Source organism: Quercus lobata, chromosome 6, assembly GCF_001633185.2.
Source record: "Quercus lobata isolate SW786 chromosome 6, ValleyOak3.0 Primary Assembly, whole genome shotgun sequence".
In the NCBI taxonomy this organism is placed as follows: Eukaryota; Viridiplantae; Streptophyta; class Magnoliopsida; order Fagales; family Fagaceae; genus Quercus; species Quercus lobata.
This window is the reverse complement of record NC_044909.1, coordinates 15,123,240-15,138,144: the sequence shown is the minus strand read 5'-3', so window position 1 is coordinate 15,138,144 and position 14,905 is coordinate 15,123,240. Positions and strand designations below refer to the sequence as shown.

The following is a 14,905-nucleotide window of genomic DNA, read 5'->3' as shown; positions in this document are numbered from 1 at the left end:
TATATTTTCCTTTTTGGTAATTTACACCTCAAACTACAATTTTGATAAATGTTAGCCAAATATTTTGCTTTTTAACAAAACCCAATTTTATATTGTATTTTTTAAAATCATCATTTTTTTGAAAAAGCACAATTTCAAAATATTGAACCAAGCTCATCCAAAATTAGATTAAGGGTGTGTTTGGATACCTTTTATTGCTAAAAACTGAAAACTCTATAATAAAATAATTTTTAAATGTGTGAATAATGCAGTGAGATCCAGTTTTAAAGTTAATTTTGCTAAAATCCGTACTTGTGGGTCCCGCGCTAGACGCAGCTTACAAAATCATTTCATCACTATCCAAACATACACTAAATTTATCGATTCACAACTACTTAAATGATCTAAGGAAAAGATGATACACGAAGAAAAAACAAAAAATTTCAGAGGAAAAAAAAATTAATCTTTCATTAAATTTGTAAAAAAATATAAATAAATAAACAACAATGATCTCTCAATCTTCATCCACCGAGGGCCTTCAGAAAAATGGCATAATCAAATAATTTCATGGGTGACAATGTTCCAAATGAAAATATTGATTTTCTAGACTGAGTCTTAGCAGGAAACGCTTGAGTTCAAGCAATGGCCACCAACCCATTAATGACTGTTAAAATAAACAAATTCGACGGTTAAAATGTTGGCCCCCTTCTAGCAACTTTTGAGCTGTGTTCGTCCCATATTTGCACCATCCACCCCTAGGCTGATGAGCCCTCCACCACAATTAATCTTTTGATACCCGCAATAAAGAAAAAAGGACATACAAAATTCAGCTCCATTTTGCCACATGGGCATAAAGCTGATCAAATTCCAGTGATCAAGTCTCACTTCCAGGAGCGGAAAACCAGCAACATATCAGACAGACCTACTTGTATTTCTATCCTCAAGCTCTATGCTCATTCTATTAACAACTGCCGAATAGCTCAGACCTATGATCATAATTTGCATAACACAAAAAGAACCCCACTTGTTCTAGGCATCCAATTAGCCTGAAAAAGTTTTAACATGTCAGATCCATTTAAAGTTCATGCCATCTCATAGCAAAATAGGAAGCAGGATGTAGAAGGCTGATATCCAAATGATTCAGGGTCATGCTCCAACCAATTACCTTGATTTCCAAGAGTTCCATTAACACCCCAAAATGCCTTCCTCATATTTGAGATGGATGAGGCAGCTCATTCTCAGATCCTACTGGTTTTCCTGTAAATTGTCATGGTCATTGTCATTGTTAGAATGTGAGTAATCAGAACCTTGGTTTGGAACCACCGCCATTGAGTGGCTCTGCAAAATATTTGGTTCTCTTTTGTTTGCAGACTCATACTGGTTAGTTGTATCAACGGGCTCCAAGTATGTTATCCCAAACTTCTGTCCATGAGAAAGTCCAGGGCAAAATCCCTGCAGGAATGATAAACTTCTTAATAATTAATGTAGAGAATGGCACCCTAATTACATGTAAAATAAAAGGAGCTTTTGCATATGGCTTATGCACAATAATTTATATACACCACTGCATTTTCTCTCCATCCACCATCTTCAGCATCACCAATTGCACTCCAAAAGTTTACAAACACAAACACCCATTACTCCCTTGCTATTGGACAATGCAGCAACAAGTGATCAACATTCACCATGTTTGCACATACAACACCAAATACTATAAACATATCCTGTTTAATAAGATTTTCCATTGCACCGTATTCCAGTTGTACATTTATTAAGTTAGCACATTGTCTATCTATTTAGGTAGTTTTGTCATTTAAGCATTAAACTCTAAGCTGTTTCTAAATTACCCCCCTATCCTACCCCCTTCCCCACCTCCTCTCTCCTCTCTTCCAAGTTAAAAGGCAGGAGGTGGTGGCAGCACCCATTACCATTGGCCCCAAGAAGGCAACCCTAACAAGGATATACCCCCAATTGACCTCATAGAGCTAGGTGTCATCTCCACAGCCGGTCTGTAGTAAAATCCAAACCCAAGCATTCAGGGAGGAGAACAAGTATATTTACCACTCATCCACCAGTTGCAAGAGCAAATTACCGTTCTAAGTTTTAGTAAAATTAGTGAAATTATAGAAAACAACTGACCTTTACCATCCCTGATGTGAGTGTTGACTCGAAAAAAGTGGAAGATGAAGAAAATCTAGAGTGAACTTGACCTTCATTGGATCCACTACCATTAGCTTCATGAGGATCAGTGGCAATGTCTGATGTATGAGATTCCTGATTATAATCAGAACTTTTACAAAAAGCCCCAATATATGAACAATGTTCACGCAACAGGGATATCTGAGGGGTTGCGGGCAATAAGTGGCCTTCAGTGCTAAAGATGTATCTGTTTATGGAGAAATTTTCAGAACTTAAGGAAGAAATAAAAATAATAAAGGTGCCTCACTTTCATGAGAATAAGTTCCCTGCCTTAAAGGATCATTATTTAGAAAGCACAAAGCACTTACTTGTATGGCCCATTTTCAACGAGGTTATCTGGACCAACGGCCAAATCGAAAAGAAGCCACAAGTATTTAACCTAATTATGTTACAAACAATTAATAAGACACCACAGAAATCATAGAAGATCGCAGATACATACTTAAAAAATAATAAAAAATAAATAAAAATGAATGCATTTACATAAAGCACAAGTCAAACACTAGGACATGGAATTTTAGGTAGTGCAGTAAATAGACTGTTCCCTGATCACATGAGGTACGTTTTAAAAAAAATGGACCACCCTTCAGTTCAAACAAAATAATCTAAGGATGAGAAATTAGCACTTAATTTTGACACAGGAAGGCCATATTAGGACTCAAATTTTGATTTGTCCAGTTGTATGGATTAGTTGCTTGGTTAGGACCCACCAACACAATGCAACCAGGTTGAGTTGTAGCCCTTATCCAAGTGGCCCTCCATCAGGGCCAAAATCACCCATTAAGTGTCCGATCAACAGTATCCTTACATTCAACTGTATTTCATCTAGCTTCATAAATTTAACCTTCCAATTTATGTTCTTTCTTTATGCCCCAAATCTCTTTTCCCCCCTAGTCAATGGAAAGAACATATCCTCAAAGGTAATTAAGCTTAGTGGATCTACCAAACAAGAAACTTTTGAAAAATACTCTGAATTCCTACATAAACCACTCATGACCACCATCTATAGAGGATAGGTGTTTCCAGATCCATTTGAAAATTATGATCTTTTTAATACAGCAGGGTGCCAAAAAGAATAAATTTGTTCTTACAGTCTCAGCTAGGAAAAAGCTTTCCATGTGATCTTCCTGCTTGTGAAACTCTACATCTGATATATGACAGTATCCACAAGGGCATCGGGCCCCATACTGCAAGCTGGCAACCATGTCCCTTCCAACATCAAGATATCTACAAAGAAAAACCTTAAACATGGTTTCAGTTGCAAAGAAGGGAAGTGCATATATGTACATCAAACCTATCGGAAAAAAAAATGTACATCAACAAGAGTGTGAGTTGTTAAACTACAGTTACCAGGAACACTAAGATCTATGTATTGGAATGTATATCTTTTTCTTTTTTTTTGATAGATAACGAAAAATTTTATTAAGAAAAAAATAGCCAACCCAAGTACATTGAGGATGTACTGTGGGGACAAAAATCAAGAACCAAAATTACAATGATCAAGTAAAACAGGAAGGGAAAACAAGAACAATGCGACAGAGCCAAACTCCAAGCAAGGAGAGTATGTAAGAAAAAGGACTTAATCTTTAGCAAGGACCGTTCGCATCCCTCAAAGTATCTAGCATTTCTTTCACTCAATATACACCACATCAAGCAATGCGGTACAAGTCTCCAAAAATCTATATTGCGATGTTGCCCGAATTTATATCTCATAACATTAAGACAATTTCAAGTCAAAAGCTATTATAGGGTGTTTAGATTAGGGGATGAGGGTGTTGCCTCTTCCCATGGAGGAGCATTTGGAAAGTGAGAGCTCCACCTAGAGTTTCCTTTTTATATGGACTGTAGCTCTGAAAAAATTCTGCATGTATAAATCCAATGGGGAATCTGTGGATCAGCTTCTCTTACATAATTTTATGGTATGGGAGCATTGGAATTTGCTTTTCTATTTATTCAGAGTAAGTTGGGTAACGCCGAATTCAGTGATTGCTCTATTGGCTTCTTCCTCCCATCTCAGCAACTAATCCTTGTAAAGTAGTATCCTACTTTTTATGAGATCCTCATGAAACCAATTTGAGGTGTAAAAGAATTTTTCTTTGATTTAAATATTCTTTCCACATTAGCTTTCAAAAAATATTCAGATTATTCAGCGCAAACCCCACAAAGGGAAGCACACCACAGAACACACCCAAAAAAGGAGGACGAGGGGTGGGGGTGGAAGACATCACAGAAAAAGTTTACCCCTCTACTTGGGATTGTAAGGAAAAAGTTTAAAATAAAAAATAAAGGCTCCAAGAAAGGAGAAAGGAGGACATTTTCCATAAGTTGACAGCTAGCTTAAAATTTAGTCACTTTTTATGAATGGATTATTTTCAAATTTGCATTACAGGTGGCCAACACTAGTAGTTGAAGAGGGACAACCCCAATTAGAATTAAAGTTTAGTTGAGTTGAGTGAGAAGGCTAAAAGGCACCAGAAAAATTTGAGAGGATCATAGCAGACCTGGGATCTCTGGTTGCTTTATAGAGCCAATATGTGCTCTCTATTAACTCTGGACGCAGTGGATAACTTTTTTGCCCTTGCTGAAAAAAAAAAAGAAAAAGAAATTTGAACACTAGTGTAATGATAAAACCAACGTAGATATGTTATATAAATACTAGTGCTTTAAATACGTAATAAATCTAGTATATAAGGAGCACATCATTTACTGATAAAGAAATCAACTAAAGGCCAAGAATTTATAGAATATAAAAAATGGGGGAATTACATAAAAAGCCCAAGAATATATATTTATTTCAGATTAGGTCTAATGTTTTTAATCTTGTCAATTAAAGTCCCAAACTTATGAAACAGTTTTCAGTTTTTTTGCTCCATCCATCTCTGTTATTTAGGGTAGTAACAGAGCAAAGAAAAATGGGAAACTATTGATAAAACTTTGCATTTCACCTAGGGCTTGTTCAAAAATCAATTGGCAGCCATTGAACAGTCTAACGTAAACTCTGCGTTTCACCTAAGGGTTTCTATGAATTTCCCTGCAATTTATATTCCACAGAATCAAAACAAAGCAATTTGCTCAAACAAATTCAAGTTCGTGCTGGCTTGTGTAAGGGGGGCCGTGCACTTAAATATTCTAACCTGCCAAACCCTTCATAAACAATACATAGATATTGATGAGTGGTCTAAACATTATCCTTAAAAGTACTAAATGCACCAAAATGACATATGGGATTCATTTGGGTATGACAAATCCTTAAGACACCAACAATTCTAGCATATTACCCTACAAGTAGCTTAAGTTTGAATGCAATTGTCTCAGGGTTCAGATAATGATAATTAAGGTACCTGAACACTGAGAGTAGCAAGATTAAAACCCTCCGGAGTGAAACCATATCTTTTCCATACACTAAAGAAGGCTTTGTGCGTTCGAATTGCAGGATCAATGTCCCCAGCTAAAACCTTTCAATATCATTAATACAAATTACTCCAAACCACAAAAGTTTCAATAATTCATATGACACCTTCATATTACACGGAAGACAGAATGAAAATAGACTGAAAACCTGAAGGCCTGGCCAGAACGCCTGCAAACTGTTAAACAATGGCCAGACAATAGCAGCAGAATCCATATTGACTTCCACATACCTGCACAGACATATACGCACACACAGATAAATCAATAAATAACCAATTGGAATACAGCTGAATCCCAATAAGAACATGGAAAACAAATGATAAAACAAAGGCAAGGATATGTATATTTACATAGTGGCAAATAATAGCCACAAGCTTTTACCAAGGATCATTGTAAAGATAGTGCATAGCAGCTGCATAAGCTTCTTGGAAAATGAACAAATACTCCTCGTCTCCAAATAATAAATAAGCCTGAAAAGTTTTCATGAAAGGTAAACAAGAACTGAAAAGAAACATAACAACCCAAATTCACCACTAAAACAAGCTTTAGCATCATGTGTGTGTTTTGCTATTTTTACAGACATGTCATATGCATCAACATCTCTATACAGAGCTGATATTAGTGCATAAGAAGGCTGGCACCCGTTAAATGCAGACTTTATTTCACAAAATCATGGTTTATGCTTCAGAAGCATAATGATATTGACTATAGAATGAATCAAATGCAATATTCAGGAGAAGAATATCAAGTTAAAAGAAGATAGAAATGATCCATAAGCATCCATAGTTATTTAAACTCATTTCTCTTCCTGTCAGTAGAAGAAAATAAATTGAACTTGAAATGAAAGCAGAAGAAAGTACAGTAAACAATTTTCTCAAACAAAGGCATAAAAACTAAAATAAAAACAAGTTTTTCTATCTCCCGGCTAATAGACATGATTCTTCTACCTTAAACTCCTGAAAACCACCATGACTCACTGTAAACCCTTTTCAAGAGTACTAAAACAAACACTCTGCAAAAAAAACACACTGCAATACTTGATTGGCTTGCTGTTCAAAAGAAAAGCAATTTACCAAATGCTACCCTGAACCTCCCACCAGCACTTTGTCACAAGACTCCAATTAGTTTCTTGTAAAACAAACATATCTATTGTGGACAGCATATGCTATAACTATATCTGTAGTCTCCCCTCTAGCTCCAAAGCACTATTTTGTGCTTTTACCAGACACATTTATATTCTACAAGAAGTTTGCCTCATGACATAAAGAAGGCACCAAGCATCAATTAATAGAACTAAGCTCATTTCGAAGTATTACATGGATATCAAAGAGCCCAAGGAGGTTTCAGCACTCCAAATCATGTTTACTAACCTTTAGGAGGTACTCATAGAAGGAGTCAATACTAGTTCCTATTCCAGCATCCTGAAAAAGCAGCAAAGAAATATAATTTTAGTTAAAATTGGGAGGGAAAAAAAATGTTTCTTTTCATAGAACATGGAATTTAATGGATGTGAAAAATAAGTTAGCAAGCAGGCTGGCTGGAGATGTTTTAAACTAGTTCAAATAGACCACAGAAGGTGAAAAATATTTCAACTATTATGGATCCTACTGACATATCACACATCTCTGCATATCTAACTACATAGATATTTCCATAACTTTTATGTTTTTAAACCATGTGTGCACAAGTAAATAGAACCACAAATTGAAAAGATTTGGCCACTCAGCCTGCCAGACTGCCAGTAAGTTGCTAAAAAGGCTCTTTAGAAATGTAATGTCATCTTCCATCATTAGGTACAATAAGTTCTAAAACTCTTCATCATAAACCTCCAATTCCAGAAAAACATCAACTATCCATTATCATTAGGTTGAGATTATCAAATCCAGCGAAATCAACTAAGTTTATATCTAGAAAGCACCATAAAACATTGCACTGCTGCTTTTGATTTATGGAGCTTTTTTTTTAGATACTTTGGAATTCAGTGGGTTTGATATTATGTTTGGTTGGAGAAATTGGGTTCGTAAACACTCGTCAGATATTTGGAATATTGTTCCATTATGTCTGATGTGGATCATATGGAGGGAGAGGAATCGGCACACTTCTGTAGATATGGGAAGTATGAGGGGCCAATTGTTAGCAACCTACACTAGATCTAAGGGTGGCCATGGGTCGGTCCGGGTCAGGTTTGTGCCCAACCTGCGACCGACCCGACCAAGTCAGGTGCCCTAGTTCCAGACCCGCTGCTGACCGGTTAGAGAGTTGAGTCGGACCAGACGGTTCTTTTCCGGAAGGTGGTCAGGTCCTCGATCAGAGTTGGATCTGGCCGAAACTTGCCAGATCTAGCCAAAAATTCGGTGGATCTGGCCGAAATTCAGCAAATCTAGCCTAAAACCAGCCGTGTCTGGCGAGATCTCATCGGATCTCGATGAAATCTCACCGAATCTGGCAAGATCTGACTGAGAAATTCCTCAAACGGTGGAGATTAGAGACCTTTTGGTGGTAGAATCAATCGGGTCGGTTGAAATCGCGTTTAGATGCAAGGACCCACTGGAATCAGGTTGGGTACTTCGGAAACTGCCGCCGACCTGTCACAGGAGTCGGATCAGGCAGTTTCCGAATCAGGTCGGTCGGAATGGCGGGTGGGTTGGGTCCATGGGTGATCTTGGACAGCCCTAACTAGATCCTTAAATGAGTGGTCCTGCGCTTGGGGTTTACGACTAGCAATTATACTGTATTGTTTCTAGAGTTGTCGACATTTTGTATATAATTCTTTAGTCTATGTTTTTTAGTACATTAGCCTCTCTTCAATAAAATGATTCTTACTTATCAAAAATATAGTAATAATGAGAGAATTAATTAATGGAATTGTGAGTGTTTAGAGTACTGAGGTACGTTAGTTGTAGTGTGTTCTTTTCTCTCTTGTTTCTTGTTCCTCTTTGGCAAATTGTCACAATTCATATGCAATATTCACATACTATTCATACATACTGTTCAAACTAATGTTTACAACCTGTGGGCAGATTTAATGGCAATTTCTTCTCTCCTCCTTTTGCAACCCTGAGTCAAACCCTTCTCTTTCCCTACCAAAAAACTAGTCATTCTTTGAACCCTAACCCTTCTTTCTAAAGTTCTAAACAATAGATCCTCAAATTCTCGCAACCTTAAGCCCACCACAACCGCACATACAGATTCTACAATCTGTTGCATGTTGTTGATAAGATGGGAGTAAAATTTTATGTTAGGTGTTAGCCTACTACAACCCTCCATCCAAACCATAACCAATTGTTTGAAGAAAAAACAAGAGACACTAAGCATTAAAGAAGTTTATTTCACTTTCACTTATCATTTATTAATAAAAAAATCACAATGTTATCTTATCTAACAAAAGAAAAAGAAAAACTTTAGGTATTAGATACTGATACAGATAATCATTGTAACATGGCGCTCACATTGAAATCATGTAAAATAGAATGTTACCTTTTGTGTCCATTCACCTGTAAAAACATTGATATGAGCACCAACTAAATTCAACTTTGAACGACGCGCCCAAAGTCCACGAACTGCATTCTTGGTAACTTGTTCAAAAACTGCATTTCAATGAAGTTGGGCATTATGCCAACACTCTTGAAAATTAACCTCATCCCTTCCCCCCAATTAAAAGAAAAAGAATGGGGCAGGTGAGGGTGGAGGGGGAGGGGGGGAATATGTGGTATACAATACCATATTTAGAGAATCTAGCCTGACAAGCTAACAATGAAGAGATATAAAGGGAACTATTACAAATTCCTGTGCAGCACAAGTGTAGTCAGACTTGAAGAACCACCCTTCATATGGTAGGTCAACAACTTGAAAGAGATGTAGCAGAAGGTGCACAACAGACAGGACAAGCAAAGAGATTAAAGAAAATAAATGTAAAATAGCTGGGGCAAGCCCCAAGTATATAAGACTTACTTGACAACCAAGTGTGGCAATGTGCTATAGATAATATTGCTATGAGTCAGTTTGTTGGGGTTTTGCTCAAATCTGAATCCAAGGGATCAGCTCACTCATCTAAATTAAAAATTGCTAGCCTGTTTCCTCATTCAGCAAAGAACAATGCCCTTTATTTTATTTTATAGATTTTTTTTGCTTGGAAGAGTAAAAGATTAAAAAAGAAGAGAAGAAATTTTGAGTAATAATCCCAAAACTTATTCATTAGGTCAACATAGAAGAATGTATTATTTTCCCTCAATGAACTAGAAATATCTCACCTGTTTTCCTGCCTGATACCTAATAAAAGTAATAAAATATTATGGCTGCCTAGAGTCAAACTTTCTTGAAGATAGAGGTCCAGCCACCAAGGCAGTGGCTACTCATAAAGCCTAGCCTCTAGCAGGAAAGCATATGACACTTCATGCGAGCAAATATTTCAACATGGAGTGAAGAAGAGTACTGAGGGTAAACAAAAACCAGCTGCCTGTGATGTACGGACTTTTTTTAACTGATAAGTTACACATGCACCCTGTGGGTCTTGAATCCACAACCTCATCCTCCACTTTGCCTTACAAGAGGAGGTGCCATTTGAACTAGATTTTTTACAAGAGGAGTTACAAGATTGAGACCATATAGAAAGTCCAAGCTAGTATAATATTAACAACTTCCTCTCACATATGCTTGTCCACTAAAAGCTAGAGGACTGCATTTTGTCTACACTAGTGAGTACCAACAGCATGTCATCCCACATAAGAAACTGGAGGCCAGATTCCATTCAGAAGCTAGATTGATAGAACATGATGCCATGAAACAGGGTAGTAGCACTTACTGGGATCATTCGTCAAACGGCTAAGCACTCCGAATTCCAAGGTCAGAGTCCCACCACCGGCTGTGGATGTTATCTAAACAAACCAAAAGTGGAACGTTAACACTCTACCTAGATATTACAAAATAGAGATTAAAGAGACAGAACAAATAATTAACTAATTGAACAGTTCAGAAGATAGTTAATAAGTGGTAAATTCAAGGTTAAAATTTTGAATTGTCCTATGTAAGTTACATGTGGTATGCACTCTCATACTGTTAGAATTTATCCTGAAGGTGTGGTACAATAGGAATTAGTAAACTGGAAATCAATGTGTAGTGTAGTCCTACAATGATATTAGCTGCTTTTCATGCTAGAATGCCACAGAAAAACTGAGAAAAAAAAACTTGTACATAAGGAGAAAAATTGGAAAGGCTTTACCTTGCTTTCATGTTCATCAACGCCATGCAAAAGGTTGACAGATCCAAATGGAATGCCTGCAAGAAATAGTATCTGAATATGTTCATGAAATGATAAGAGTATTTATACATGGACAAGTGAATGGCATACTTCAACAATTGGAAACAAAGTGCTTGATGCTCAATCATGCTTTAGTAGACAACATCAAAAAATTACAGAAATACTTAAATCTGTATGCAGCTAAAAATTGCTCTCCATCAAGCCAGAAAGCTAGTGATGCATGAACCCCCTTGATCGTTGTCAAGTATAATCTCCTCAACTATCAAACTTGAGATTAGAAACAAGCCATTAACATTCATTTATGATCTACCTATGCCTCTAAGCCTCCTATCAAAACTAGAGACATACTGCCATTTGTCAAATAAAGCATTCTGTCATGCTAATTTAGTGGTATATTTACAAGTTAAGTAAAAGCATTCTCCTTTTTTTCCTTTTTTTATCCCTGATAATTCAATATTTACAAGAGGGAGGGGAGATTTGAACCCTGGATGTCTCCGTTGGAAACACTAGGAAGTGACAACTAATTGAGCTACAAGGCTCTTGGTGCAGGTTAACTAAAAGCATTTTTATTATAATATTCCACAAAATGGTGGTAATATCAATATCAAATAAAAATAACAAGTCCCAAGATAGATGTAAAATAAATACTCTATTTAAATAAACCAGCCAAGGATTGGAATGATTAAAAATACATAACAAATAGTGAAATTCAACCTGCAATAACTTGTACATATCAATTAAAATCATCCAGTAGCAATACCTGTAGGCGTGTCAAATGCAGGTAACAATCTACGGGCCAGATCCTCCGCTAAGTTAAGTAACTGATTGTCATAGGATTGGATTTTCATGCCCTGCAAAGAAATAATATGGGAATAATCCAATGAAGATCCTAAGATGATGGTGTACAGCATAACACCTGTCATATGAAAACTAGAAGCTAAAAGAGAAATCAAACATCTTTTCTAAGTATCTCTTGATGGCAACATCAAGGTAAAGGAGACTGCTGAGGACACTTTGTTGCTTATTTTCTTATTGCTAAGTTACACACTCACCCAGTGAGTCTCAACCCACAACCTCATCCTCCACCTTGTTGCTCTTAAAAGGGAAGGAAGTGTCATTCAAGCTAAAGCTCATTGGCAAGAAAGAGGTGCAACACAAATGCTTTCATACTTAATAGATATACAATATCTTTCTAGACCTTTTTTTTTCTGATAAGTACAATTTTTTTCTAAACTTTCTCCCAGATGAATAAGAAATTCCAATTTCAGGTCACACCAAGGAGTCATTGCTACTATCCAGTACCTCAGCAAACACCCTCAACAAATCAAAAGCATCAGAAAACCGTATAGCAAGGCCTTATTTATAATAGAGTAATGTAGCACTAACTTATTATTAGGGTCTAACAAACAATATTCAAGCTTTGCTTACTGGAAAATGTTTCAGCTATAATGGAGCATATACATATTACAATCCAAGACAAGAGTGTAGAGTTCTTTTGAAGCTAGAATCACCCCCTTTTCAGCAAAATGGTTGCTAACAAATCCTCTGTGTAATCTTTTCTCAATTAAGCAATCTCAGAAAACCTTTTATCATTATCATTAAGTGTTTTTTGTTATCACTTAATGCCAACCTCCCATCGAAGGAAGAAAAAAATGATTGATAAGTTACATATGCACCCAATTGGTATTCAACCCACAACCTCACCGTCTACTTATTCTTATGGGAGAAGGAAGTGTCATTTGAGTTAGAGCTAACTCACATAGCATTCACATAAAACTTTATAATTGAAAAAGGCACATGAGTCCTTTCAGCTCAAAAATTGCTATTTTTCTGACGACATCAAAAGGATATTCAATGCTTTACCTAGAATGACAAAATCATAAGGAAAAGTATCCATTTGGGTACATATTTAACTTATACCGTAGCATAATCACTCGCAATAAGATGAGCAGAGAGTAAACCTCCAAGAACACGGATAGTAGTCTCAAACACAGATACTGTCTTATTCTGCAAAAACCATATAAAGAGCTCCAAGTTAGATTTCAACTTCAATTTATATTAACCAAAGAATATGTAGATTGACTAAGCAACCAAAGCAATTCAAGCCAAAATTGTAGAATGTATAAAGAACTAATCCCAACAGGCAAGTTTGAAACATCAATTTACATGTGAGAGAGAGAGAGAGAGAGAGAGAGACTCACTATATCAAACTGAAGGTTTTTACCAATCCATTCAACAGAGGAAGCAAAATGTTCCCAGTCACCAAGTAAAGCCAGCATGTCTAAGGAATCAATCTGTTACAATGCCATGATGACAAACATCATGTAAGAGAAACAAGAACTCAAATATCAATCAAATTGGAAAAGAAGATATTATCTTACCAAAGTTAATGCATAACCACCTAGTGTATCTTCCCCTCCACATGAGAGAGGTCTTAATTCATCAAGAGGAAAGGCATGCTCCATATATCCATTAAAAGCATGGTAGAACATTCCACGCACCTGAATTTATGAGAGAAATGTATCTCACCCAGTTTAATAGATCAAAGCATCATATACATAGCATCACCAGCCAAACGCTAATAAAGGAATACCTGCCAACTAAGTGCTCATATCTCTCCGAAGATTTAAATCCAACACTATTTCCAATTAACACTAAATAGAAACTCCATTAATGAAATGGAGGAAAATATACAAAGAAAATGCTCTTGGAAAATTTTGGAGCCTTTTTTTTCCAGTAAATGAAGAACTCTAAGCCATTCATACAAAACCCTGGCATTTTGTCTTCCAAACCCAATATATACACAAACACTGAAAGGTTATAATATACTGACACAATATCCAAAATCATCAAAACCACATTCATAGTTAATGTTCAGCTATCTTTCCAAATTTTATCAGCAAAATTCATGGTACAATATTAAAGATCACACTTTTCTTTTAAAATTCTTACAAAGATGTTCAACTGTTAATCCATTTCAAGCACAATGAACAGAGCCCCAAAAAAGAAAATCTACATATAAAACCCATTCCTTCAATTCCGAACAAAAACGACGTGTATAATTGCAAATTCCAATTGCTTTTATATCAAAATACATAATTGATTTCATTGTAACACATCAACCTAGAAGAATCACAAGCTTAACACTCCAACAAGCCCTTCATTTTGAAATCCCAATATGGATTTTATGAATTGATCCATATTACCAAAAAGACCCAGGGCTAAACTGTATAAAGAATTACCGACCCACCGACTGTTCGATCAATTGCCCGAGAGAGCATCAGAGCATTAAGTATGGCATTCTGATAATGAAACAGGTCAAATTAAATTTTAAAAAACCAAAAAAAGACCGTTTCGGGTTTTCGGATTACGGGAAATATGATCGGGGTGTTACCTCGTCTCGGAGCTGTTTAGCTTCCTCAGGAGTGACGCCCTCAGCGAGAGCTCTATGTATGAAAGCGTTGGGATTGGCTGAGACCAATAACAACAACAGCAAGAGGATTTCAAAGCACCGTTTTGGAACTTCCATTGCTTCTCTCTCTCTCACAGTGTCACTTTGAACAAAGACATACGCTTTTGTTTTGCTTTGTTTTTCTCTACTGCGCGCTTTTGCTTTAGCTTATTGATTGCATTTGCACATTCCTGTTTGTAAAACGTGAAAAATCTCTAGAGTTGAAAAATGATGGCGATGTGGGGTGGGAAAATTTTACTCAGTTTCTTACTATGTTAAGGATTTACCTACCTAGTTCATTATCAACAAAGTTTTTTTTTTTTTTTTTAATCATATTGCAATTTTGTTTTTGTTTTAATTTTTTTTTTCTTTTTTCTTTTTTCTTTTTTTAAATTTGCCGCAGCCTATCAAAATACACACCCATAAGGTCTGAATACAACAAATGAGAAAGTTCCCTTAGTTTTTTTTAAAATTTTGATAGTTATAATGGGAGAATTTAAATCTTAGATCGAAGATGTAGAGGTATTGGGTCCAGAAACTCATTATCTATGTATATAATGTATATAATGGGTCTAGGGCCCAAGCCGAGGACTAGAGGTCGTTCGAGG

General features: G+C 36.3%; 1 protein-coding gene across 1 annotated transcript; it reads right to left on the bottom strand.

Annotated features, from left to right (window-relative positions):
* Window positions 1–476: 476 nt before the first annotated feature.
* LOC115994408 (alpha-mannosidase I MNS4) lies at window positions 477–14,561 on the bottom strand. Its single transcript, XM_031118548.1, is given in 18 exon segments — window positions 477–1,227; window positions 1,230–1,431; window positions 2,119–2,365; window positions 2,487–2,557; window positions 3,270–3,405; window positions 4,680–4,759; window positions 5,520–5,633; window positions 5,738–5,819; window positions 5,971–6,059; window positions 6,960–7,010; window positions 9,067–9,176; window positions 10,391–10,463; window positions 10,808–10,863; window positions 11,607–11,697; window positions 12,767–12,853; window positions 13,048–13,140; window positions 13,228–13,347; window positions 14,241–14,561. Coding segments are annotated over 18 exon segments (1,878 nt in total). The 5' UTR covers window positions 14,376–14,561; the 3' UTR covers window positions 477–1,186.
* Between the last annotated feature and the right edge of the window lie 344 nt (window positions 14,562–14,905).